At 47.9% G+C, this 24,406-nt stretch overlaps 1 protein-coding gene across 7 annotated transcripts in view; it reads left to right on the plus strand.

Moving 5' to 3' along the window:
* Positions 1 to 1,311: 1,311 nt before the first annotated feature.
* myrf (myelin regulatory factor) overlaps positions 1,312 to 24,406 on the plus strand; it is a 34,860-nt gene continuing 11,765 nt past the window's right edge. For 3 of the 7 annotated variants that reach the window (XM_041276681.1, XM_041276683.1, XM_041276684.1), the window contains exons 1-7: positions 1,312 to 1,680; positions 17,780 to 17,867; positions 18,449 to 18,673; positions 19,343 to 19,404; positions 21,009 to 21,282; positions 21,392 to 21,492; positions 21,618 to 21,732. In XM_041276681.1, coding sequence (XP_041132615.1) covers positions 1,635 to 1,680; positions 17,780 to 17,867; positions 18,449 to 18,673; positions 19,343 to 19,404; positions 21,009 to 21,282; positions 21,392 to 21,492; positions 21,618 to 21,732 — 911 coding nt within the window. In that variant the 5' untranslated portion in view covers positions 1,312 to 1,634. Of the gene's footprint in view, positions 1,681 to 17,779; positions 17,868 to 18,448; positions 18,674 to 19,342; positions 19,405 to 19,545; positions 19,733 to 21,008; positions 21,283 to 21,391; positions 21,493 to 21,617; positions 21,733 to 24,406 lie in introns of those variants that run through there. The other 4 variants (XM_041276682.1, XM_041276686.1, XM_041276685.1 and 1 more) reach the window with 4 other exon arrangements.

Here is a 24,406-nt window from a genome sequence, read left to right on the forward strand (position 1 = left end):
ACAACTAACACCGTGTTTGCATAGAGGACGTGCCTGGTTACTCATCTCCGCACGGGTGAGGTGGACTGAAGGACAGACCGGCAGACAGGCGAGAGGAAGCGAGAGGAGAGCCGGGGACAGCGCAGGGTGGTACCAGGGTGGGCGAGCGGGAATCCCCAGTGACGTGGACTCAGTGCTGGCATGGACACCCACGCAACGGGACACGGCACCCCACAGTAAACACGCCGCACAGGAGGCCTACCTGTATAAACACAGGAGGACGGGCGAAGCTATTTTTAAATGACTGTTGCGAATTTTACAAAAACATTGTGTTTCTCAACGAGCTGTCCCGCCCTGTTAGCATAGTTGGGCAGTATCGAACATACACGTAATTAAAATTACATTTGCGGTTTGTAATTTGTAATGCAAATGCCAATTTAGAAGTATTTTGTATCGAAAATACATTTCCTGAGTATTTTGTAATTTCAAAATACTCCAAAATACATTGTCAGTAACGGTTTGAATATTAACCTGCAGCTGTATGTCATTTAATTATAGTGTTCGCGTATTCGAGTAAAAAAAAAGGTTATACAGCGCCACACATCAGTCTAGTACATCAATGCGTACTGAAAACTACACTAATGTTACACATTAAATAAATACTGTTTGAATATTCAAAGATTTTTGCTTGCTATAGAATTACTCCTCCTACCCCCCGCCCCCTATTTATTTTAAAACTGCATCTTGATAGCAAAAATAAAGTCTCCGTCCGAAGAGTCCTTTATCAAAATGCTGAAACCACCACATATTTCCTAAAGAGCCACTTTGAAGGGTTACACTTATAAGAACCATCCAAAAGCATTCCGAAATGTTCAGGTTCATTCTGATACATTGCTTTCTGAGTATTCTGTATTTTGTATTGAAAATACATTTCCTGAGTATTTTGCCCAACCCTGCCCGTTAGGTAGGCGTGCGCTGCCTTCATGCAGTGATAATGACGAGCGATTGAGAAACACGCTGGAATACGCCGAGCAAACACTGCGCAGCCCTTGGGTTTTGATGCAATAGAATCCATACTGAACAGTAACACACACACATTATTATTATTATTATTATTATTATTATTATTATTATTATTATTTATTTGTAGACTAGAGTGTAGATTTGAGTGACGTAGCCTCCGCAACTCTCTCAGAGAAAGAGAGAGCGTGTAAGAGCTGGGGCGCTGCTTCAGTTTAGAGATTTTAACAGAACTGACCGAGAGAGAGAGAGAGAGAGAGAGAGAGAGAGAGAGAGAGAGAGAGAGAGAGAGAGAGAGAGGAGAGAGAGAGAGAGAGAGAGAGAGGAGAGAGAGAGAGAGAGAGAGGAGGGGGAGACTGAGTCAGCCGATAAACACTCCCGGGGGTGAAACTTTGACCACAAGAGGGGAGAAACGAAGAAAAATAACAGCGAGAGGAGAAGGGTTACACTTTCATATTCTGAAAGAGGCACGTTTCTAAGAGAGAAAACTACACACAAAAAAAAGAAAGAAAGAAAGAAAGAAAGGGGTCTCTGCTGATTCCCGGCGCGGCGATGTGTGTGAGCCGATTGTAAAGTTCGGGTTCGGTTCGGTTCAGAGCTTTACATGGATTTGTTGGAGTGGAGGAGACACTAGAATGGACGTGGTCGATGAAACAGAAGCTTTGCAGAGATTCTTTGAAGGTAATTATTATTATTATTATTATTAGTTATTATTATTATTATTATTATTATTATTATTATTATATTATTGATAATAATGATAATAATCATAATAATAACAACTGCACCTGCCTGTCCTCTGTCTAGATTTTAACTTTATTGAGAGTCAGTTTGTGTTTATATTGACCTATACAGATAGTGGCTGTATGAAAACATGCACACGGTGTGGGCATCACTGCACAATGTTACACGCGATTCTGATTGCTATTATAAAATGTTTCTATTTGTGTTCAAATGCAGCCTTAGATGTGTTTCGCTGTGATGTTTAACATTGAATGTGTTTCGCGAGTTAACCTGCCTGTCTAAGTGTGAAACTGTGCTTTTAAACAGGACTGTAATTCTAACGAAGGAATAATTCATCTGAATGTTTCGGTTGAAGAGATCCAGTGTGGTAGAACAATACTGCAAATAATAATAATAATAATAATAATAATAATAATAATAATAATAATAATAATAATAATAATAATAAACGTTAGTCTCTCTCCACTGGAAAACTGTGTTTATCAATGTACATACAGAGAGAACGCTCGGACATTGAGAAAGACTTCTGGTCGAAACGTTTGTCGTTGGTTTTATGACGGGTTTTTTTTTTTTTTTTAGGTATTTCTAGACGGCGATTGTGCAGAAGTTATTGCGGTCGAGTCTGCCAGTGTGCGTCTGGCTCACCAGTTGGTGTTTATTTGAATCCTCGTTCCGAAACTATCTCACCTGTCGGTCTGTGCTCGCTTCCAGTGTTTACACATTCCTTTGAAAAGCGATCCGTACTTTACTCGTAGGGACGGGGTTACAGCAACGCGACCCCGAGAGGGAGAGAGCGGAGAAACTTTTAAAAAGCGCCCGAGTTGACTTGGCATGAATAGCAGTTACGCGCTTTGACAGTTTCGAGATTGCTGTTGACCTCTGTTTGCTGCAGTAACATTACGAAAACTCCTGTTCAATTTTCTGGATCATGTTCCAATAAAAATCTCTTTGTTAGTTTATTTCCTAAATAGCGCTAGAATTCTGTAAATGAATTTCACCGCGAATTATATAATTTAGGATTTATATAAACACGCTATTCATTGTGTTATTAACAGATTACACTTAGAATTTAGAAAACGTGTTATATATTCCTAACCTATCATCATATCTATGTTTACATATTTCATAATAAAACCACACCTCTTAACTATATGTTATTTGGTTTTCAAATAATATATTTTTAAGTTGTGATCGTGTTTATAAGATTGACGATTATATTACTAGATCAGACATTATGAGTGTCTTCTTCGGGTGTGGACTTTTAAACAAAGTAACTTGAACTCTGCAACTGTTTAAGAGCTGAAACCAATTGAAAAGGTCTAATTAAGCAGATTATCAGTTCAATTTGGGGTCTAGTTGAGTAATTGAGGGTTCAGTTAGAATGAAAAGGATGCAGAGATGACGCAGACGTGAACCTATAGTGTGTTATTCTGAGGGTATCTCTCTCCCTGCAGCAATGAGAGACTCAATGATTAAAACAGAAACACAGAGCTGTCAAGCAGTCCCATATAAACGATTCAGTCAAAGAAACACGCTGTGCGCAATTCATTTGAAATATCGCATCTGCTTCACTACTTAATACAATGGTGGCCAGCCCCGGTCCTGGGGAGTCACAATCAAACAGGTTTGATAGGTAACCCTTAATCCTCCATTTCTAAAGACTTGGAACCAAGTAATTTAGAGATCATTTGAAACAAACAAACAAACACAAAACCCGACCGCTCTGGAGCTCTCCTCGGCCAGAACTGACCCTTCCTGGTTTAACTGATTTTTCTTCCAAGTCATCGAATATTTAACTGACTGTGTGTCAGTGCTTGAAGGCAAACTCTAATGTAAAGTTTGAAGCTAAATCCGGGCCCCTTGCCGTCCTAGCTCAGAGAAAGTGCGTGTAATTTTCACCAGCTATTACTGTGACATTACCCAGAGAGGGAGAGAGGGAGAGAGAGAGGAGAGAGAGAGAGAGAGAGATCATAATGTTTCAGTACCATTTACACACTTTTCCTGAAATTATACTCCATTTACTCAAAACTATAAACACAAAACAAAAAACCCACACTGTACTCACCAAACCTCCGACGTCTCAGACCAAACGAGACTCTATTCTAAAACATGTTATCTTTCATCTAAATGTAACTTTGCCATCAAATGGCACACAAAAGCCATCAAATAAATGGACCCCACTGAATACCTATTACACACAGGTGGACTCAATGGAAAACACTGTTATAAAATATGCTTTTTCAGTATTACCTCTATAAATCTGGCACTTTGCAACAGTAATCTGTGTAAGTTAGGTTAGAGACTATGCTCAAGTGTAAAAACAATACACAAAGACCAGAATTTTCAAAATTTCATTTTAAGAATTTCAACTGAATTTGGTAGCAGTCAAGAAAAGCCCCATCGCCTGGAGAAGGTTTCTTTGTCCCAGGCTCCCTTTGCTCCTGCTGGAACAAAGCATCCCGTAGACCATCGAAGTGGGCAGGCGGCCTGTGCTATATGGGCCAAGGGTTGGCATGGTGATGGAGGACACCATGGTGACTGATGGCTGCACAAACTGTGATGTTGTCTCCACGCTGGCTAGGGACATCTACAATGGCACGGTGGCCAATAATGTTCTGTCTTCTTCTTCTTCTTCTTTTTCTTCTTCTTCTTCTTCTTCTTCTTCTTCTTCTTCTTCTTCTTCTTCTTCTTCAAGAACATAGTCGACCAGTCACAAGATAATTGTTCTTCTTGCTTTTCCTTTTCCTCATCCTTGTCCTCGTCCTCGTCCTCGTCCTCGTCCTCGTCCTCGTCCTCGCACCCTTCCTGTCCCTCTACCTCTCTCTCCGTTATTGACAGCTCACCTGTAGCCCTTTTATTCCTGCCAAGGTTCTGATTGCTCATTGAACAATTAAGCTTAATAGTGTTTGCACCTTGAGGACTGTGTGTTTTAATGACTGGAGTTTGGAATATTGAATGGCAGTGCTTTCTACATGAAAACATGAGGTTTCATTGATGAAGGTTGTGCTTTATGAAGAGAATTGTGTGTAGGGTTTAGCAAAAAAGGTTTAATGAAGCTGCAATTTATGTGAAAACAGATGAATAATGCTTATAGTTTTATTGAAATAATCTTTCTTTTGGTACCTAACTAATGGTTTGGGATATTTTGTTCATGGAACCAGTTTCAGTGTGAAAAACTGTAATTTCATTTAGAATTATCCGCCAACTGTTTTTTTTTTTAATTTAAAACAAATCCTCCTTTTGCACACTGACCTCGCTGAAGCAATGCGATAGGGAAGTGCGGCTGTGCAAAGCAGGCTGTTTATTAACTCTAAATATACACAACAGAAAACCATAAAAACACATTAACCAAACTTCTCATTAATATATGCAATCAGCAAGATAACAGTGCAGGAGTGTGAGTGTGCAGGCGTGAGTGTGTGCAGCGCAGGAGTGTGTGTGTGTGTATGTATGAGTGTGAATGTGAGTGCAAGCGTGAGTGTCTGCAGCGCAGGAGTGTGTGTGTGTGTGTGAGTGTGCAGGCATGAGTGTGTGCAGTGCAGGAGTGTGTGTGTGTGTGAGTGTGCAGGCGTGAGTGTGTGCAGCGCAGGAGTGTGTGTGTGTGTGAGTGAGTGTGAGTGTGCAGGCGTGAGTGTGTGCAGCGCAGGAGTGTGTGTGTGTGTATGTATGACTGTGAATGTGAGTGCAAGCGTGAGTGTGTGCAGCGCAGGAGTGTGTGTGTGTGTGTGAGTGAGTGTGAGTGTGCAGGCATGAGTGTGTGCAGTGCAGGAGTGTGTGTGTGCAGGTGTGAGTGTGTGCAATGCAGGAGTGTGAGTGTGCAGGCGTGAGTGTGTGCAGTGCAGGAGTGTGTGTGTGTGTGAGTGAGTGTGAGTGTGCAGGCGTGAGTGTGTGCAGTGCAGGAGTGTGTGTGTGTGTGAATGAGTGTGAGTGTGCAGGCGTGAGTGTGTGCAGTGCAGGAGTGTGTGTGTGTGTGAGTGAGTGAGTGTGAGTGTTGTGGCATGAGTGTGTGCAGTGCAGGAGTGTGTGTGTGTGTGTGTGTGTGTGTGTGTGTGTGTGTGTGTGTAAGTGTGTAGTGCAGGAGTGTGTGTGTGCAGGTGTATGTGCAGGCGTGTGTCTGTGTGTGTGTGTGTGAGTGAGTGTGAGTGTGCAGGCATGAGTGTGTGCAGTGCAGGAGTGTGTGTGTGTGTGTGTGTGTGTGTGTGTGTGTGTGTGTGTGTGTGTAAGTGTGCAGTGCAGGAGTGTGTGTGTGCAGGTGTATGTGCAGGCGTGTGTCTGTGTGTGTGTGTGTGCAGGTGTATGTGCAGGCGTGTGTGTGTGTGTGTGTGAGTGTGCAGTGCAGGAGTGTGTGTGTATGTATGTTTTACAACATCCCCACTTTGTAAAACACTTTTAAGAACTAAATATGCCTTCAAAAAATAAATGCATTTAGTTTGTTGTTGACTTTCACCCTGTGTGGAGTTTTGTCTGACTGGAGTTAGAAATAGTAAATAAAAATGTAGTGAGAGTCAATGAGAAGCCCCCACAAGTATAAGAAAACAAACGTGTGTGTGTGTGTGTGAGTGTGCAGGAGTGTGTGAGTGAATGTTTGAGTGAGTGTGTGTAAAGGAGTGTGTAAGTGTGCAGGAGTGTGTCAGAGTGTGTGTGTGTGTGTGTGTGTGCAGGAGTGTGTGAGTTTGCAGGAGTGTATGAGTGAGTATGCAGGAGTGAGTGTCAGTGTGCAGTAGTGTGTGAATGTGAGTGTGCAGGAGTGTGTGTGTGTGTGTGTGTGAGTGAGTGTGCAGGAGTGTGTGAGTGTGCAGGTGTGTGTGAGTGTGAGTGTGCAGGAGTGTGTGTGTGTGTGTGTGTGTGAGTGAGTGTGCAGGTGTGTGTGAGTGTGCAGGAGTGTGTGAGTGTGAGTGTGCAGGAGTGTGTGTGTGTGTGTGTGTGTGCAGGAGTGTGTGAGTTTGCAGGAGTGTATGAGTGAGTATGCAGGAGTGAGTGTGAGTGTGCAGTAGTGTGTGAATGTGAGTGTGCAGGAGTGTGTGTGTGTGTGTGTGTGTGTGTGTGTGTGTGTGTGTGTGTGAGTGAGTGTGCGTGAGTGTGTGAGTGTGCAGGTGTGTGAGTGTGCAGGAGTGTGTGAGTGTGTAAGTGTGAGTGTGAATGTGCAGGAGTGTGTGAGTGGGAGGGAGAGCAAGGGGCAGCAGTGTGGTCTAGTGGTTAGAGCTGAGGGACTGGGAGGGAGGGAAGGAGACAGTCTTGTGTCTCGGTCGCTCTGCAGTGCTTGGTGTCCCAGCGCTCCCACACCCTCTGCTCTCTCTGTCGCACTCTCTCTCTCTCTCTCTCGGGCGGCTAATCTTCTTAGCGGGCCACGGTGACGGCAGTGCCGGGTCAGGGAGAGCTGGAGACGGAGCGGGCTACCAGAGTACTGGTACAACCAGACCTCATGACACCCCCTCTTAATCCCATCTCACCTCCCAAATCCTTAAATAGCAGCCCCCCCCTCACACACACACCTGCCTGTCCCTGGCTGCAGAGTCACACAGAGACACACAGCACTGCACATACACGCTGCTGTGAGGCCTGCTGGAATCACTGCGCAAGGAGCCGAGAGAGCAGCTCTGAAGTACCGCAGGAGAACATGTGAGAACGAAAGAGGGAGCGAGACAGAAAGAAAGACAGGGCTCTGATTCCTGAGGTATCGCGGAGAGAGCTGGTAACAGGAAGAACCATGTTGTGGCTGAGAACAGGTCTGTGTGTGTGTGTGTCTGTCTGTCTGTCTGTCAACATACAAATGCTTTCCTACTTTCCAATTACCAAGAATTATACTGTGGTGAATATTACAGTAACTCCAGGACAGTTAATAGTACAGCAAACTCCAGCTCAGTGCTGTGCGATGGACTACATTATTTTTATATGGGTTATTTGTCAGTCTGTGTGTACAGTATATGTGTGTGTCTGCATGTACAGTATGTGTGTGTGTTTCTGTGTGTACAGTATGTGTGTGTGTTTCTGTGTATACAGTGTGTGTGTGTGTTTCTGTATGTACAGTATGTGTGTGTGTTTCTGTGTATACAGTGTGTGTGTGTGTTTCTGTATGTACAGTATGGGTGTGTGTTTCTGTGTATACAGTATATGTGCGTGCTTCTGTGTATACAGTGTGTGTGTGTGTTTCTGTATGTACAGTATATGTGCGTGCTTCTGTGTGTGTCGGTGTGTATACACCTGTGTCTAGCTTTTATTCTTTCATCCCCAGGTTCCCATGTTTATAATCTTGTAATTTCTCCTGTTGTTATATTGGTTACCCCGACGATGCTGGGTACAGGGCATTCACTCCGAATATCCCACTTGTATTTGTGGTTATACTTTGATAACCACTCATCGGATTGTGATGAAACTTGGTTTGGACATTCCTTGTTGCGATTTCTTGGGGGTTTCAGAATTACAGGCATGCTTGAGGCTCGGAGACTGAACTGCTCCCTCCTACCAGGGCAGGCTTGAGGCTCGGAGACTGAACTGCTCCCTCCCTCACTCCCCCTAAGAGACAGGGTGCTTCCTCCAGGGCAGGGCAGGCTTGAGGCTCGGAGACTGAACTGCTCCCTCCCTCACTCCCCCTAAGAGACAGGGTGCTTCCTCCAGACCAGGGCAGGCTTGAGGCACGGAGACTGAACTGCTCCCTCCCTCACTCCCCCTAAGAGACAGGGTGCTTCCTCCAGACCAGGGCAGGCTTGAAGCACGGAGACTGAATTTCTCCCTTGAGTTGTCACATGGATTATTTGCTGTCCCTGTTTTTTTTGCATATTATATTTCTGGAAGCTGGGAGGTGGAGCTTCATTGAATTTGGACAATGGGAGGTGGAGCTTGGTTACTGTTTGTATATTCTGCCCGGAATGCGCTGCAGCAGTGGATTGTGGGTACTGTTTACAGTGCAATGGTTGCTGTGGACTTTGTCCAGTTGCAGTCGAATCTGACTCTGTGGACAATGATTAACCAGTGGCGTTTACACAAAGACACACACCACAGTCAATACACACTCTTAGTACACAGCCTAGTTATAATACACTCTCAATACACACTGTCAGTACACACTGTCAATAGACACTGTCAGTACACAGCCAGGTACACAATGAGGTAATGCTGGAGTTAGTTATAAAATGTGTTTCTGCGAAGCTCTCCTGCAGGAACACATTCATTTAACTGCAGGTTATTTTCTGCCTGCCCCTGACCACTGGTGTACAGGCTCAGATTCTCTCCTCTTAAAGGGAAGGCCAGTTTGAGCCGTGTGCTGCTAGTGCAGTAAATCAGCTTGTGTTCCGTTTGCTTTCCTCGCTGTCATTCATTCCACTTGATCTCTGGTGTGAGGATAAGTAGAAGGAATTACATGCGGTACGTCACTCAGCTGGCCATGCACAAAGGCAGTAGATGCAGTGTGGTCGTGTAGAGGCAGTGTGGGAGTGTAGAGGCAGTGTGGTGGGTGTAGAGGCAGTGTGGGAGCGTATATGCAGTGTGGTGGGTGTAGAGGAAGTGTGGGGGTGTAGAGGTTGTGTGGGGTGTGTAGAGGCAGTGTGTGGGGATATAGAGACAGTGTGGGAGCGCAGATACAGTGTGGGGGTGTAGAGGCAGTGTGGGGGTGTAGAGGAAGTGTGGGAGCGTAGAGGCAGTGTGGGGTGTGTAGAGGCAGTGTGGGGGTGTAGAGGCAGTGTGTGGGGGTGTATAGGCAGTGTGGGGGTGTAGAGGCAGTGTGTGGGGGTGTAGAGGCAGTGTGGGGGTGTAGAGGACGTGTGGGAGGTGAAGAGACAGTGTGGGAGGTGTAGAGGCAGTGTGGGGGTGTAGAGGCAGTGTGGGGGTGTAGAGGAAGTGTGGGGTATAGAGCCAGTGTGGGGGTGTAGAGGCAGTGTGGGAGGTATAGAGGCAGTGTGGGAGGTGAAGAGGCAGTGAAGGGGTGAAGAGGCAGTGAAGGGGTGAAGAGGCAGTGTGGGAGGTGAAGAGGCACTGTGGGGGGCTGTGACAGTAATATAGACTGAGATCTGAGCAACTGGGAAGGAGGGAGGCAGTGTGGTCTAGGGATTAGAGCTGAGTTAACTGAGAGGGAAGGAGGCAGTGTGGTCTAGTGGTAAGTTCATTGTGCAGAACTTTGTTGTGTTCATTTCACAAAGTGGATTGATAATAGACTCGCTTTGCCAGGAGGTTGTTTTCCTGGAATGGCAGTGTGGACGTAGCCTGGCTGTGCAGGCAAGGCACTGTCAGGGCGTGTGATTAATGTGCACCCACTCAGTCCAGCTCATACCTGAACTAACACTACACAGATGTGAGAGAGGAGAGCAGGGGAGGGGAGAGGAGAGAGGGCAAAGGGAGAGCGGGGAGGGAAAGAGAGGGAGTGAGGGGAGAGCTTTATAATGACTTTAGAAGAAAGCTGCAATATGAACTGGCTCCCATGTTTGGAGTTTGAGGCTCCCGCTGTATATGACTTTGACAGATTGTGATGCTGAGCGCACATTGGCTGTGACTGGGGAAGGTAGAGTCCTGTCCCAATGCCGAGAGAGGGTCCTGGGAGCAGGCTGGAGGAATGCAGCAGTGTGAAGGAGTGGCTCCGACAGTAAACAGCTCCTCTACGCTTATCAGTGTTTCAGCAGCTGCACTGGATCAGCTAATCCAAACTGGAGCCTTCAGGAAGAAATACTTGCCAGCCTGCAGCTGAAAAGCAACAGCTTGGTTTGAGTGTGTGAGTGTGTGTGTGTATGTGTGTGAGTGTGTGTGTGTGTGTGAGTGCGTGTATGTGAGTGTGTGTGTGCAGGTATTACTATCAATGTGCGGACAAAATTTGAGAAAATGTTCCCACAAAGATAATAGCTCCTGAAAAAATGACATTGTTGGTATGTTCCCACTTTGTAAAACACTGTTTTAAGAACAACATGGGCCTTTAAAAAAAACTAAAAGTACCAAAATATTTATTTTGTTGTCGACTTTCACCCTGTGTGGAGTTTTGACTGACTGGAGTTAGAAATAGTAAATAAAAATATAGTGAGAGTCAGTGAGAAGTCCCCACAAGTATAGGAGTGCAAAAGTGTGTGTCCTTGTGTGTGTGTGTGTGTGTGTGTGTGTGTGTGTGTGTGTGTGTGTGTGTGTGTGTGTGTGTGTGTGTGTATGTGTGTGTGTTTGTGTGTGGCTCGTTTCTAGTGCTTAGAATATCCCACAAGGAAGAGAATTCTGAAAAAAACTCTCTTGCCCCTGTGTTTAAACATATCCATTACAGATAGCAGTGTGGTCCCTGGGTGTGAGCAGAGCTGAATCACAGTCACTGCAGTGTTAATGCAAGCAGCTTCCCTCTCTGCCGTAGCGTTCACTCGGACCCAGGGCCAGGCTTTACAAACCAAGGGCTTTTCAGAGCCGAACAAACAGCCAGTGTGCGAGTGGAACAGAGGCCCTTTGCAGGGCTCCTGTCAATATTTGTTTGTGTGCTGACCTACCCAGAATGGAGTATTATCTTCGGAACTCACAACAAGGGCATTGACTTGGTCGGGGCACAGGCTGGACCTTGTCTGTCTCTGAATCCGACTGTCCTGCGGCAGAGAAAACAATGCTGGCAGTGTGCGAGCTCCGCAGCTGGGCTGCGGCAGACCGTTACTGAGGTACAGGCTATTGTTCTGAGAGACCAAGAACTTACAGAGCTGCAGTACAAACAATTTACCAGTCCAGTTTCTATCCCAGTCACACTGCCCCTCTCCCTGTCCCTCCCATTAACATTGTCCTAATACCTTCTGCGTCTATTGTGTCATGGCGGCAGCATAAATGTAGTCCAAGTGAAAATAAAGAAGTCACTGAAAACTAAAGTCACCACAGCAGAAGGATGGAGGAGCATTGAGGGTTAGGGGTAGGGCTATAGGGTTAGGGTTGAGGAAGCCGTCGCGCTGCTGGTGGTGTGGGAACGATTGTCAGCCCTTATATATCACTCAGGAAGGACTGGCTGAGCCGTGCCTCTGTGGTTTGATTGGTGTCCCTGCTGGCTCTGTGATGCAGGTTTGATTGGTGTCCCTGTTGGCTCTGTGTTGAAGGTTTGATTGGTGTCCCTGCTGGCTCTGTGATGCAGGTTTGATTGGTGTCCCTGTTGGCTCTGTGTTGAAGGTTTGATTGGTGTGCCTGATGGCTCTGTGATGCAGGTTTGATTGGTGTCCCTGCTGGCTCTGTGATGCAGGTTTGATTGGTGTCCCTGCTGGCTCTGTGTTGAAGGTTTGATTGGTGTCCCTGCTGGCTCTGTGATGCAGGTTTGATTGGTGTCCCTGTTGGCTCTGTGTTGAAGGTTTGATTGGTGTGCCTGATGGCTCTGTGATGCAGGTTTGATTGGTGTCCCTGTTGGCTCTGTGTTGAAGGTTTGATTGGTGTCCCTGCTGGCTCTGTGATGCAGGTTTGATTGGTGTCCCTGTTGGCTCTGTGTTGAAGGTTTGATTGGTGTGCCTGATAGCTCTGTGATGCAGGTTTGATTGGTGTCCCTGCTGGCTCTGTGATGCAGGTTTGATTGGTGTCCCTGTTGGCTCTGTGTTGAATGTTTGACTGGTGTGCCTGCTAATGTACGGTAGAGGAATGTGCAAATTTAAAACCTTATATAACAAACATCACAGAGAGGGACTCACTGCTTGCCAGCTCCCTGCTGAGTGTGTATGTGCTCTCAGATCCCCAGTACAGCGCTGAGTTCTCTATACTAGACTATATTGAATTAGCTGGCTCTCAGATCCCCAGTACAGCGCTGAGTTCTCTACACTGGACTGTATTGAATTAGCTGGCTCTCAGATCCCCAGTACAGCGCTGAGTTCTCTATAGACTGTATTGAATTAGCTGGCTCTCAGATCCCCAGTACAGCACTGAGTTCTCTATACTAGACTGTATTGAATTAGCTGGCTCTCAGATCCCCAGTACAGCACTGAGTTCTCTATACTAGACTGTATTGAATTAGCTGGCTCTCAGATCCCCAGTACAGCACTGAGTTCTCTATACTAGACTGTATTGAATTAGCTGCTCTCAGATCCCCAGTACAGCACTGAGTTCTCTATACTAGACTGTATTGAATTAGCTGGCTCTCAGATCCCCAGTACAGCACTGAGTTCTCTATACTAGACTGTATTGAATTAGCTGCTCTCAGATCCCCAGTACAGCACTGAGTTCTCTATACTAGACTGTATTGAATTAGCTGGCTCTCAGATCCCCAGTACAGCACTGAGTTCTCTATACTAGACTGTATTGAATTAGCTGGCTCTCAGATCCCCAGTACAGCACTGAGTTCTCTATACTAGACTGTATTGAATTAGCTGGCTCTCAGATCCCCAGTACAGCACTGAGTTCTCTACACTAGACTGTATTGGATTCCTGGCTCTGGTGTCAGTATTTACAGTAAATGGCTGCATGCAGTGTTTCGATAGAGAAAGCTGAAGGAGTGTGCTCTGGAAGGACCCTGGCTGGGAAGCAGCCTGCACGGACACTTCATGGCTCCTAACGTGTAGTGGAATGCATTTTTTTTGTGTGTGTTTCTGTTATCAGTGTTCCCAGCAGCAGCAGCTCAGGGTTTGAAACCCGAGGCGATGGGGGGTGTGTCTGAGACCGGAGCCAGCATCTGGATCTCATTATAACCACGGCAGAGCAAGGGATTGTATGATCAGGGAGTGCTGGGGAGGGCTGCAGGTTATTCTTAGAAACTGTTTATCACTGCTTGCCCTCCTGCATGAAGGTAGCTATCTGAAAGGGGGGTGGGGTGTCTTGGGTATTATTGTGAATAAGGCAGGATGACACGCAGCTGTGTAAAGATCAGCAGGATGAGGTACTGTTTCAAACACTCAATCATAATTTTAAATCACGCAGAATCGTTTCTGACAGGTAGTTAAATTGAGTTGCACAGTGAGTTAAAGACCTTTGACCCCTGGGGCCTTGCATCAAGTACAGTCACTTCTATGGTCTTCTCCTGAATCACAGGAACACTTACCACAGGTACAGACACACATAGCACTAGGGCTGACCTGCTTGTGGCGACCAGCCCAAGCAGGGACTTCAGTCTTCAGGGTTGGTAGTGATGATCAGAACTCAGTGCTGATTCATTACCATTGAAATTCACTCATTGGAGCTTGCAATTGATTCTTTGGAACTCAGAACCTGGAATTGTGGTATCAGGACTCTACTCATGAAACGTTAACTCCTGTTTAGTTTCAAGGGTTTTTACTCCATGAAAGTGTTCTGTCCTGAGTGGTTCTCCTCTCAGTGTTCATTCTTTGGAGCACGAGAGGAGAGGACATTAAAAACTATTCTTCCAGAAAGCTGTCACGTGACTGCAAAACGGGTCTTGTAAATACCAGGGATGTGAAATGTTAGAATTCGATCCCTAATCCCTGCTGTTTATACAACGCTGGGGCTAATGGGAACAACCAGGAGATGTTTTAAACAGGTCCAACTCTCCTGCCCTTTTAACAGAGTGCCAGTGTGTTCAGTAATGACAGGAGCTGCTATTCAAACCTGTATTAGATGGTGCTGTACTGTTCCATGTATAATATAAACTCAAGGGCTCCTAAATTAGGTCAAAATTGAGGGATTGGAAGAGAAGGAAGCAGTGTGGCTGTAATGGTTAGAGCTGAAGACTGGGAGGGAGGCTGTGTGGCTCTAGTCGTTAGAGCTGAGGTTCTGAATTCCTGCTGTGACCTGCTTTCGGAGATGAATCCAATGATTTCTCTGTAGCTCAGTCCTGAAGGAACTTGGCCCTGACCCGGGAGCAGGGTGGGAAGTAATTCTCTGACATGGCATTCCAGAGGTTTGACAAGATAACCCTGCTGTAAATCCTACACTGCTGAGTGGAGCGCAGGACACTGGACACAAACCGCTAACCATGCGCTTCAAAAGACAAATGGCTTTGCATTCAAGCGAAGAATGAGCTCTGTAGCCGAGAGGCAAGCAAGGGTCTTACACTGATGCAAGTCTTATTATCTCATCAGCCGCTAGGAGGAGATCCATTACAAGAGGGAGAAGAAGGAAGGGGAAAAAAGAAAGGGAGGGAAAGACAAGAAGAAAGGTAGGAAGAAGGAAGGGAGTGAGATAAAGGGTGAGGATGGTCAGGGGGGATGGAGGGGAGCCCAGTTCTCCAACACAAACAGCAGGATTCCTGACATTCCAGTGCGGAGTGGAGCTTAGGCTGTCAGGGAATGAGGGACTGTGGCCGAGGTGGGGGCTGGGGGTGCAGGGGGCTGGGAGAATGCGGCTAGAATGGGGGGGCTGGGTGAATGTGAGAGGTGTCTTGTCTAACTGTCTGCTATGAGAATATGAGTTTCCTCCAGCCTGCTCTGCACTGTGTGCCCAGGCCAGGAGCTCCTGCTATAAACATATAGTACAGTTCATAATGTCTCTGTGTGTGTGAGTATGTATATGTGAGTCCCACAGTGTGTGTGTGTGAGAGTCTTACTGTGTATGTGCGAGTCTCACAGTGTGTGTGTGTGCATGTGTCTGTGTTTGTGAGTGTGTGTATGTGAGTCACAGTGTTTGTGTGTGTGTTTGTGAGTGTGTGTATGTGAGTCACAGTGTGTGTGTGTGTGAGAGTTTCACTGTGTATTTGTGTCTCTGTGAGTCTCACAGTGTGAGTGTGTGTATGAGTCTCACTGTGTGTTTGTGTCTTTGTGAGTCTCACAGTGTGAGTGTGTGTGTGAGTCTCACTGTGTGTTTGTGTCTGTGTGAGTCTCACTGTGTGTGTTTGTGAGTGAGTCTCACTGTGTGTTTGTGTCTGTGTGAGTCTCACTGTGTGTTTGTGTCTGTGTGAGCCTCACTGTGTGTTTGTGTCTGTGTGAGACTTACTGTGTGTTTGTGTCTGTGTGAGTCTCACTGTGTGTGTTTGTGTCTGTGTGAGTTTCACTGTGTGTTTGTGTCTGTGTGAGTCTCACTGTGTGTTTGTGTCTGTGTGAGTCTCACTGTGTGTTTGTGTCTGTGTGAGTCTCACTGTGTGTTTGTGTCTATGTGAGTCTCACTGTGTGAGTGTGTGTATGAGTCTCACTGTGTTTGTGTCTGTGTGAGTCTCACTGTGTGTTTGTGTCTGTGTGAGTCTCACTGTGTGTTTGTCTGTGTGAGTCTCACTGTGTGTTTGTGTCTGTGTGAGTCTCACTGTGTGTTTGTGTCTGTGTGAGTTTCACTGTGTGTGTTTGTGAGTGAGTCTGCCTCACTGCAATGCCTCCACTCCTAATCCCGTTGTTCTCCGCTCTCCTCTTCGACGGGTCATGTGGCTCTCAGGGTAGCAGTAAGCGCCTCAGCCTGGTAATCGCCACTTTCCCAGAGACCTTGACCCTGCTCAGCAGAGTCTCAAATCCCAAACTGATGACCTGCTCCCTCCCCAAACCACAAGCCACCCTTAACCCTTCCTCGCCCAGGTTTGAGCAGACGGGTCATCCCTATTACAAACACATAGCGTCTCTTTCATATCCTGCTGCAAAACAGAATCAGTCTCACACAATGCAATACAGTTGATTGGTTCCATTGGTTTCAGTTGTAAATGCAGAGCAATAACACAGACACAGTATTGTGTGATTGAATCCACTGGGACAGTCTTGGGATAGGGGTCTGGGGTGGGCTTAGTCTACAAGGAGAGCAAATGGAAATCCATACTTACTGCTATCGTTGGAGCTTTATTTACATACATTATAAGCATCGGGAAAGTGAGAGTGAGTGAAGGAGAGGGAGAGGGAGAGGGAGAGGGAGAGGGAGGGCTGGTTAATAATTACACTTATGTTGGTTTAATTGATTGGACGCTGTGTGGATATCTATTATCTCACTTTCCTGCTGCACTGCAATAGAGGCCATTGTGCTCCTGCGTTGTGTGATAACAGAGACCAGCATTGATAGGAGCTCCCACAGAGCAGAGAGACTGTGCTGCCCCTTATAAAATCAAAGTGTAATAAAGCACATGTGGAAAAGCATGCAGGATTACTGTGCAAACCCTGCAGTGCCTTCAGTTCAGCACGCTCTGAGAGAGGGGTAGTGGGGGAACTAAAGAATTGCATCAGCCAGTGTCTTGAGAGACCACAGTAAGCAGCTATCTTGTCTGAACACGGTAAGCAGATCTCTTCTTTGAACACGGTAACCCATCTTGTGCTTTCTCTCTCTCTGGGGCTCTCTCCGTGTGGCAGCAGCTGGAAAGCCTGGTTATTGTGGATTGTCTCCCAGGTGAAAACTGCAAGTCTCACTGTGAGAGCGACACAGAGACAGAGCTTAAACTCAAGATTCATTCAGTCTCCTTCCATTGAGGAGGAGGGGGGAGAGGGAGGAGGGGGCTGCTGATAATACAAGAAGAAGAAGAAGAAAAAAATGGGCAGGCTTTACACTGTGGGATTGTGTTCAAAATAATCAGCTATTCATGTAGTGACAATGGGCCAACTGGATAATTAACAGTAAACCAACAAAACAAAGCACAGCACTTTGCACAAAAAAAAAAGCAAACTGAAACTGCATTGAGTGTGAGGGTTTATTGTGAGTGTGAGCGTGTGCGGTGTGTGCCTGTGTGCTAACGGAAGGTGTGTTCTGTGTGAAACAAGCTTCTTAACGAGAGCATCTTCGTTTACAGACAGGCAGTAACTCCCAGCGCTGGCCTCACCCATTTCACTAGCAATGCACAGCTGTGCACACCTCTCTCTCTATATCACTCCCTCTGAAAGTTCAGAAAGGTGAGCTGAGTCACAACTGTTTCCTGCTGGGATGGAAATACTGTACTTTCCTCACATTCCACAGAGAGCTCTGGCACTGCTGTGTGTGCTGCCCACAGCACTCTGGCAGGACTGGAGCGGAGCAGCGGTGAAAGGGTTAAGTCCGCAGTGGGGTTGATGTATAGCTGCTCCTGGCTCCGCTCCAGTAGATTCCTGCCCCTCTCATCTTGCTGTTCACAGGTTGTTATGATTATCAGCCCTGCCCTGAGAGGAGTCTGTGCAGTGCCAGAGAACACACGCAGACACACACTCATACTGACACAGACACAGTGATATGACTTCCTCACTCTCTGTCACTCTCTCACTCTTCCTCTCAGTCTCACTCTCTCCCTCTCTCACTCTCTCTTCAGGTCACGATATCAACGGTGCTCTCGAGCCGGCGAACATTGACACGAGCATTCTGGAGGAGTACATCAGTAAGGACGACTCGGCCGACATGTGAGTGAGAACCAGCACACACACGCTACTGACATACTACTGACACGCTACTTACACACACTACTGACACAAATACACTCCACATACTACTTACACACACACACTACCAACACACAGACAAGTAACTGGCACTCAACTGACTCTCAAACACTCCACTGGTGTCTCTGTTATCTGGATGGTTTGTATAGAGGGGAAGAACACCACTTATCTTCATGTGAGAATTCCTAAAGGAACAAATAACAGCTCTCGATTTCGTTCCAACACTCGTAACGAAGCGCTTGTTAAAATCAGCTACTGACGTCAGTGGAGAAGGAAGCAGCCTGTGGAATTCTCTCCCCCGCGCCCCGGACTAGAGGCGTGTGTTCCACGCTCTCACAGGCTCACTCCCCTGCCATGCTTGCACAACGCGGTTCCCTGCTACATCCGCGTGCGAGATCGGCGCTCTCTGCAAAGTTAGCACAGGAGCTGCTACTAATGTGTTCCAATGGGGACATGCCTTATCATGATTAGTATTCGTGTTATTATTGCTGTTCACAGCAGCGGTGTATCAGCGCTCTGACTGTGTTCTGCTTGCTCCACAGCTGTTTCCCCGAGATCCCTGTCAGCTATTCAAATCCACAGCCTGGTGTGTCTGCAGGGGGGGTGTGTGTGGTGAGCAGTCCTTTGCCCATCAGACAGGGGGCGCTGCTCCCCAATCCCTGCCAGCCACCCTACCCTCCCCACCTGGGTCTGCTCACCAAGGGCTACCCCTGCATGGGCCCTGGGCCTCCCATCAAGAGCGAAACCAAGGGCCCCTACGCTCCTGGGTAAGTGAGAGGGGAGAGAGGACTAGAGAGAGTGAGGGGAGAGAGGACTAGAGAGAGAGAGAGAGAGGGGACTGGAGAGAGTGAGGGGAGAGGGGACTGGAGAGAGTGAGGGGAGAGAGGACTGGAGAGAGTGAAGGGAGAGGAGAGAGCTGGGAGGGGTAGCAGCGAGGGAGAGCTGGGAGGGGTAGCAGCGAGGGAGAGCTGGGAGGGGTAGCAGTGAGGGAGAGCTGGGAGGGGTAGCAGTGAGGGAGAGCTGGGAGGGGGTAGCAGTGAGGGAGAGCTGGGAGGGGGTAGCAGTGAGGGAGAGCTGGGAGGGGGTAGCAGTGAGGGAGAGCTGGGAGGGGGCAGGGGAGGTTTACAGTCTAGAGTGGAGGGGCTGTAATGTTAAACTTCAGTCACAGTAGACTCTTCATGTTTAAGACTGTTCTGTGAGTTAGCTTCGTGCGCTCACAGGAAGTGTCCCCCCCTCTCCCGTCACTGCGCAGGACAGTTCCATTTCATCACACTGGTACGCCTGGCGCGACGTGTTTGACTTTCCCTCAGCAAACAAAAGAGCAAGGGAGAGGGAGGAGAGGTACATTCCTCTCAATAGAGCTGTTCCATTCTTTTTGTTGTTTAATGTTTCTATATATTTAAAGTTTTGATTTTGAATTGTATTTCATCCTGCAGAACTTTACCCGAGTCCCCACCCGATTCCAGCTCAGAGCCCTACTCCCCCCAGCAAGTGAATGGTAAGTTCCAGTGTCCCCTGTGCCACAGTGTGGCTTCGTCCAGACTGTACCACTGTGCAGTCGGGGCGGGGGGGATGGAGTACGTATGGGCGCTATCTCTCTGCAAATAGGGCAGGTCTGATGCCTTTGTCCCACTAACAAGACTGAAAGTGTCTAGCGCTTTAAAATGAGTTTGTAAACACTGGGAATGGAAGACAGGGCGAGAGGAACAGGGACAGTGGAAAGCACCGAGAAACACCTGCAAGGACAGCGGCAGTACTGGGGAGTGCTAATGCTGTAGAAATTGAAATATTCAGAGTCTAACATGGTCATATTGGAGTGACTATGGGTATGTAAACAGGCGTTTTCAGTGTGTATAGTCTCTGTGTGTGTACGAGTGTGTACGTGTGTGTGTGTGTGTGTGTGTGTGTACGTGTACATGTGTGTGTGTGTGTTCATTGATATACCGGGCCTCTGTGAAACCAGCAGGGTTCACCCACAAGAACAAGGAACTGACTGGGAGGAAACAAAATCAAACCGATATGCTTAATAAAGCAGGCAGTGCGTTGGTGTGACAGAGCAGATTATAATCTGTAGCCGAGCACTCACTGTGACAAACATGAAGTCTACGAGAAGTCTTTGTCAATATCTTAATGTTATATTATACGTTTAATATAATGTATAGCAGACCCTAATATTGATGTGATAAAGCCATCTGAAATGATATATATAGTTTAGGGTGCTGTGTAAAATGCAAGCTGATTTTCACCCACTCAAGGTCCCACTCTGACCTTGTGGAGTGAATCTGTGGAGAGAGAGAGAGAGAGAGAGAGAGAGAGAGAGAGAGAGAGAGAGAGAGAGAGAGAGAGAGAGCGAGAGAGCGAGAGAGAGATTTCTGATCCATTCCCCTGCCCCCACTGGAAGCCCAGTTCATGCCTCAGTAAGCGAGCCCCCCCTCCCCTCACACTCAATCCTTGTCGGAGTGGAATCTGCTAATCTGATTGGCCGGCCTCCAAGCCTCCGTGGAACAATGGTAGGTACACTCCGATCAGAGAATTCGGCAGTTTCCAAGAGACAGCGTAGCGTGTTTATTAAAAGGTATTTTAACTGGGCAAAAGAGCAGAGAGAGAGAGTGTGTATGTGTGTGTGTGTGTGTGTGTGTGTGTGTCTGTGTGATAGTGTGTGTGAGTGTGTGTGTCTGATAGAGTGTGTGAGTGTGTGCGTGTGCATGTACGTGTGCGTGAGTGAGTGTGTGTGTGCGTGTATGTGTGTGTGTGAGTGAGTGTGTGTGTGTGTGTGTGTGTGTGTGCGTGTGTATGTGAGTGCGTGCGTGAGTGCCTGTGTGTTACAGAGTATACCTTTTATTCATTTTTAACTGAAAGGCTTTAGCAGGACGTGGGAAACCAAAAAGGTTTGCTTGAAACACCAATGGGCAGCTGTATGGGTTAGTCACCTGCAGTTAGTTTCACACAGAGTGTCATCATTCTCATTGTGATACTGACAGGAGCCAACAGCCTCCTCATGTCAAACTCCGAGGGGTTTGATCCAGTGTTCAAACTAGCTGGAAATCACTGCTACAGCAGAGGAGCAATTCATGTCTGTTCATCTCTCTCTCTCATATGTAGATCAACACATGCATCGGACCATGACCCCAGAGAACATGTGCCACATGACCCCTCCCACTCGTCTGGAGCACCAGGCCCCGCCCCCTCTCAGCTCCTCCCACATGCAGGGCCCGCACCCCCACTATCCCAGCATGCCACGGGACATGTACATGAAGGCGGAGCCGATGATGTCTCAGTATTCGATTGGCCCAGTGATGGCGGCCGGGGATATTCAGCACAACCAACAGGGCCAGATGCTGCACCAGCTGCTACAGCACCACCAGGGGGCACCAGAGTGAGTCGTCTCTCACTGCACTGTCTCTATGTATCATCACTGTCTCTGAGCACAGTGTCTCTGATCGTTGTGTTCCTTGGTGTCTCACTGCCCACCTTGTGTGTTTCAGTAGGATTCCTGTCCATCAGGCGAAGAAGAGGAAGCACTCCGACTCACCCCCCAACACTCTCAACACTCAGATACTCAACGGCATGATCAAGCAGGAGCCAGGTAAGCATAGAGCACACCTGCACAGGTAAACAGAGAGCACACCTGTCCTGGTTTGAGTTTGTGAAATGAATGAATTGAAGGACGAGTGCAGTAATAGAGGAGTGTTTCTGTCCTCCCCTCTGTAGGGTTGATGCAGGACAGCGACGGCTCCTACCTTGACCCCAACTACCAGTGCATCAAGTGGCAGCCACATCAGCAGAATAAGTGGGCCGCGCTGTACGACGTGAACTGCAAAGAGCTGTGAGTGCCTGCTACCTGCACCCCAATACACCTGATCACCACCTGAACCTGCACCCCAAAACACCTGATCACCACCTGGTACCTGCACCCCAAAACACCTGATCATCACCTGCTACCTGCACCCCAAAACACCTGATCACCACCTGCTACCTGCACCCCAAAACACCTGATCACCACCTGCTACCTGCACCCCAAAACACCTGATCACCACCTGAACCCCAAAACACCTGATCATCACCTGCTACCTGCACCCCAAAACACCTGATCACCACCTGCTACCTGCACCCCAAAACACCTGATCACCACCTCCTACCTGCACCCCAAAACACCTGATCACCACCTGCTACCTGCACCCCAAAACACCTGATCATCACCTGCTACCTGCACCCCAAAACACCTGATCACCACCTGCTACCTGCACCCCAAAACACCTGATCATCACCTGCTACCTGCACCCCAATACACCTGATCACCACCTGAACCTGCACCCCAAAACACCTGATCACCACCTGAACCTGCACCCCAAAACACCTGATCATCATCTGCTACCTGCACCCCAAAACACCTGATCATCACCTGCTACCTGCACCCCAAAACACCTGATCACCACCTGCTACCTGCACCCCAAAACACCTGATCACCACCTGCTACCTGCACCCCAAAACACCTGATCACCACCTGCTACCTGCACCCCAAAACACCTGATCACCACCTGCTACCTGCACCTCAAAACACCTGATCATCACCTGCTACCTGCACCCCAAAACACCTGATCACCACCTGCTACCTGCACCCCAAAACACCTGATCACCACCTGAACCTGCACCCCAAAACACCTGATCACCACCTGCTACCTGCACCTCAAAACACCTGATCATCACCTGCTACCTGCACCCCAAAACACCTGATCACCACCTGAACCTGCACCCCAAAACACCTGATCACCACCTGCTACCTGCACCCCAAAACACCTGATCACCACCTGCTACCTGCACCCCAAAACACCTGATCACCACCTGCTACCTGCACCCCAAAACACCTGATCACCACCTGCTACCTGCACCCCAAAACACCTGATCACCACCTGCTACCTGCACCCCAAAACACCTGATCACCACCTGCTACCTGCACCCCAAAACACCTGATCACCACCTGCTACCTGCACCCCAAAACACCCGATCACCACCTGCTACCTGCACCCCAAAACACCTGATCACCACCTGCTACCTGCACCCCAAAACACCTGATCACCACCTGCTACCTGCACCCCAAAACACCTGATCATCACCTGCTACCTGCACCCCAAAACACCTGATCACCACCTGCTACCTGCACCCCAAAACACCCGATCACCACCTGCTACCTGCACCCCAAAACACCTGATCACCACCTGCTACCTGCACCCCAAAACACCTGATCACCACCTGCTACCTGCACCCCAAAACACCTGATCACCACCTGCTACCTGCACCCCAAAACACCTGATCACCACCTGCTACCTGCACCCCAAAACACCTGATCACCACCTGCTACCTGCACCCCAAAACACCTGATCACCACCTGCTACCTGCACCCCAAAACACCTGATCACCACCTGCTACCTGCACCCCAAAACACCTGATCATCACCTGCTACCTGCACCCCAAAACACCTGATCACCACCTGCACCTGCACCCCAAAACACCTGATCACCACCTGCTACCTGCACCCCAAAACACCTGATCACCACCTGCTACCTGCACCCCAAAACACCTGATCACCACCTGCTACCTGCACCCCAAAACACCTGATCACCACCTGCTACCTGCACCCCAAAACACCTGATCACCACCTGCTACCTGCACCCCAAAACACCTGATCATTACCTGCTACCTGCACCCCAAAACACCTGATCACCACTTGAACCTGCACCCCAAAACACCTGATCACCACCTGAACCTGCACCCCAAAACACCTGATCATCACCTGCTACCTGCACCCCAAAACACCTGGTCACCACCTGCTACCTGCACCCCAAAACACCTGATCATCACCTGCTACCTGCACCCCAATACACTTGATCACCACTTGAACCAGCACCCCAAAACACCTGATCACCACCTGAACCTGCACCCCAAAACACCTGATCATCACCTGCTACCTGCACCCCAAAACACCTGATCACCACCTGCTACCTGCACCCCAAAACACCTGCTATTTGATGTATTATAATTTAAAATCCCTTTGCAAACACTCTTCTCGAAAGGCCAAACCCGGACACATCTGTGACAATTCCTTGATTGGTTGTGCCCGACTGAGACAGAGTTCAGACAGAACCACGTGGATTTGGAAGCAGAACCACAGCTCCAGATAATCCAGTTCCAAATGAGTTCCACACTCCATTGTCGTACCGATAAGAGAGTTTGAAATGCAGCACAGTACGTTCTGGGAAGGAACTGGGAAGAGAGTGTAAATGGGGGAGGTTCAAGCAGGGAAAACAAAAACAGGGAGCGGTCAACGGAGAGAGAGAGATGGAGAGAGAGAGAGAGAGAGAGAGAGAGAGAGAGAGAGAGAGAGAGAGAGAGAGAGAGAGAGAGAGAGAGAGAGAGAGAGAGAAACCCACACTTTTACTTGGAAAAGTAAGACATAAGGAATCTCCAGAGGTTAGTGCTGTGGAGGAGGAGGACAGCTTGGA

The sequence above is a fragment of the Polyodon spathula genome, chromosome 17, assembly GCF_017654505.1.
Source record: "Polyodon spathula isolate WHYD16114869_AA chromosome 17, ASM1765450v1, whole genome shotgun sequence".
Taxonomy (NCBI): domain Eukaryota; kingdom Metazoa; phylum Chordata; class Actinopteri; order Acipenseriformes; family Polyodontidae; genus Polyodon; species Polyodon spathula.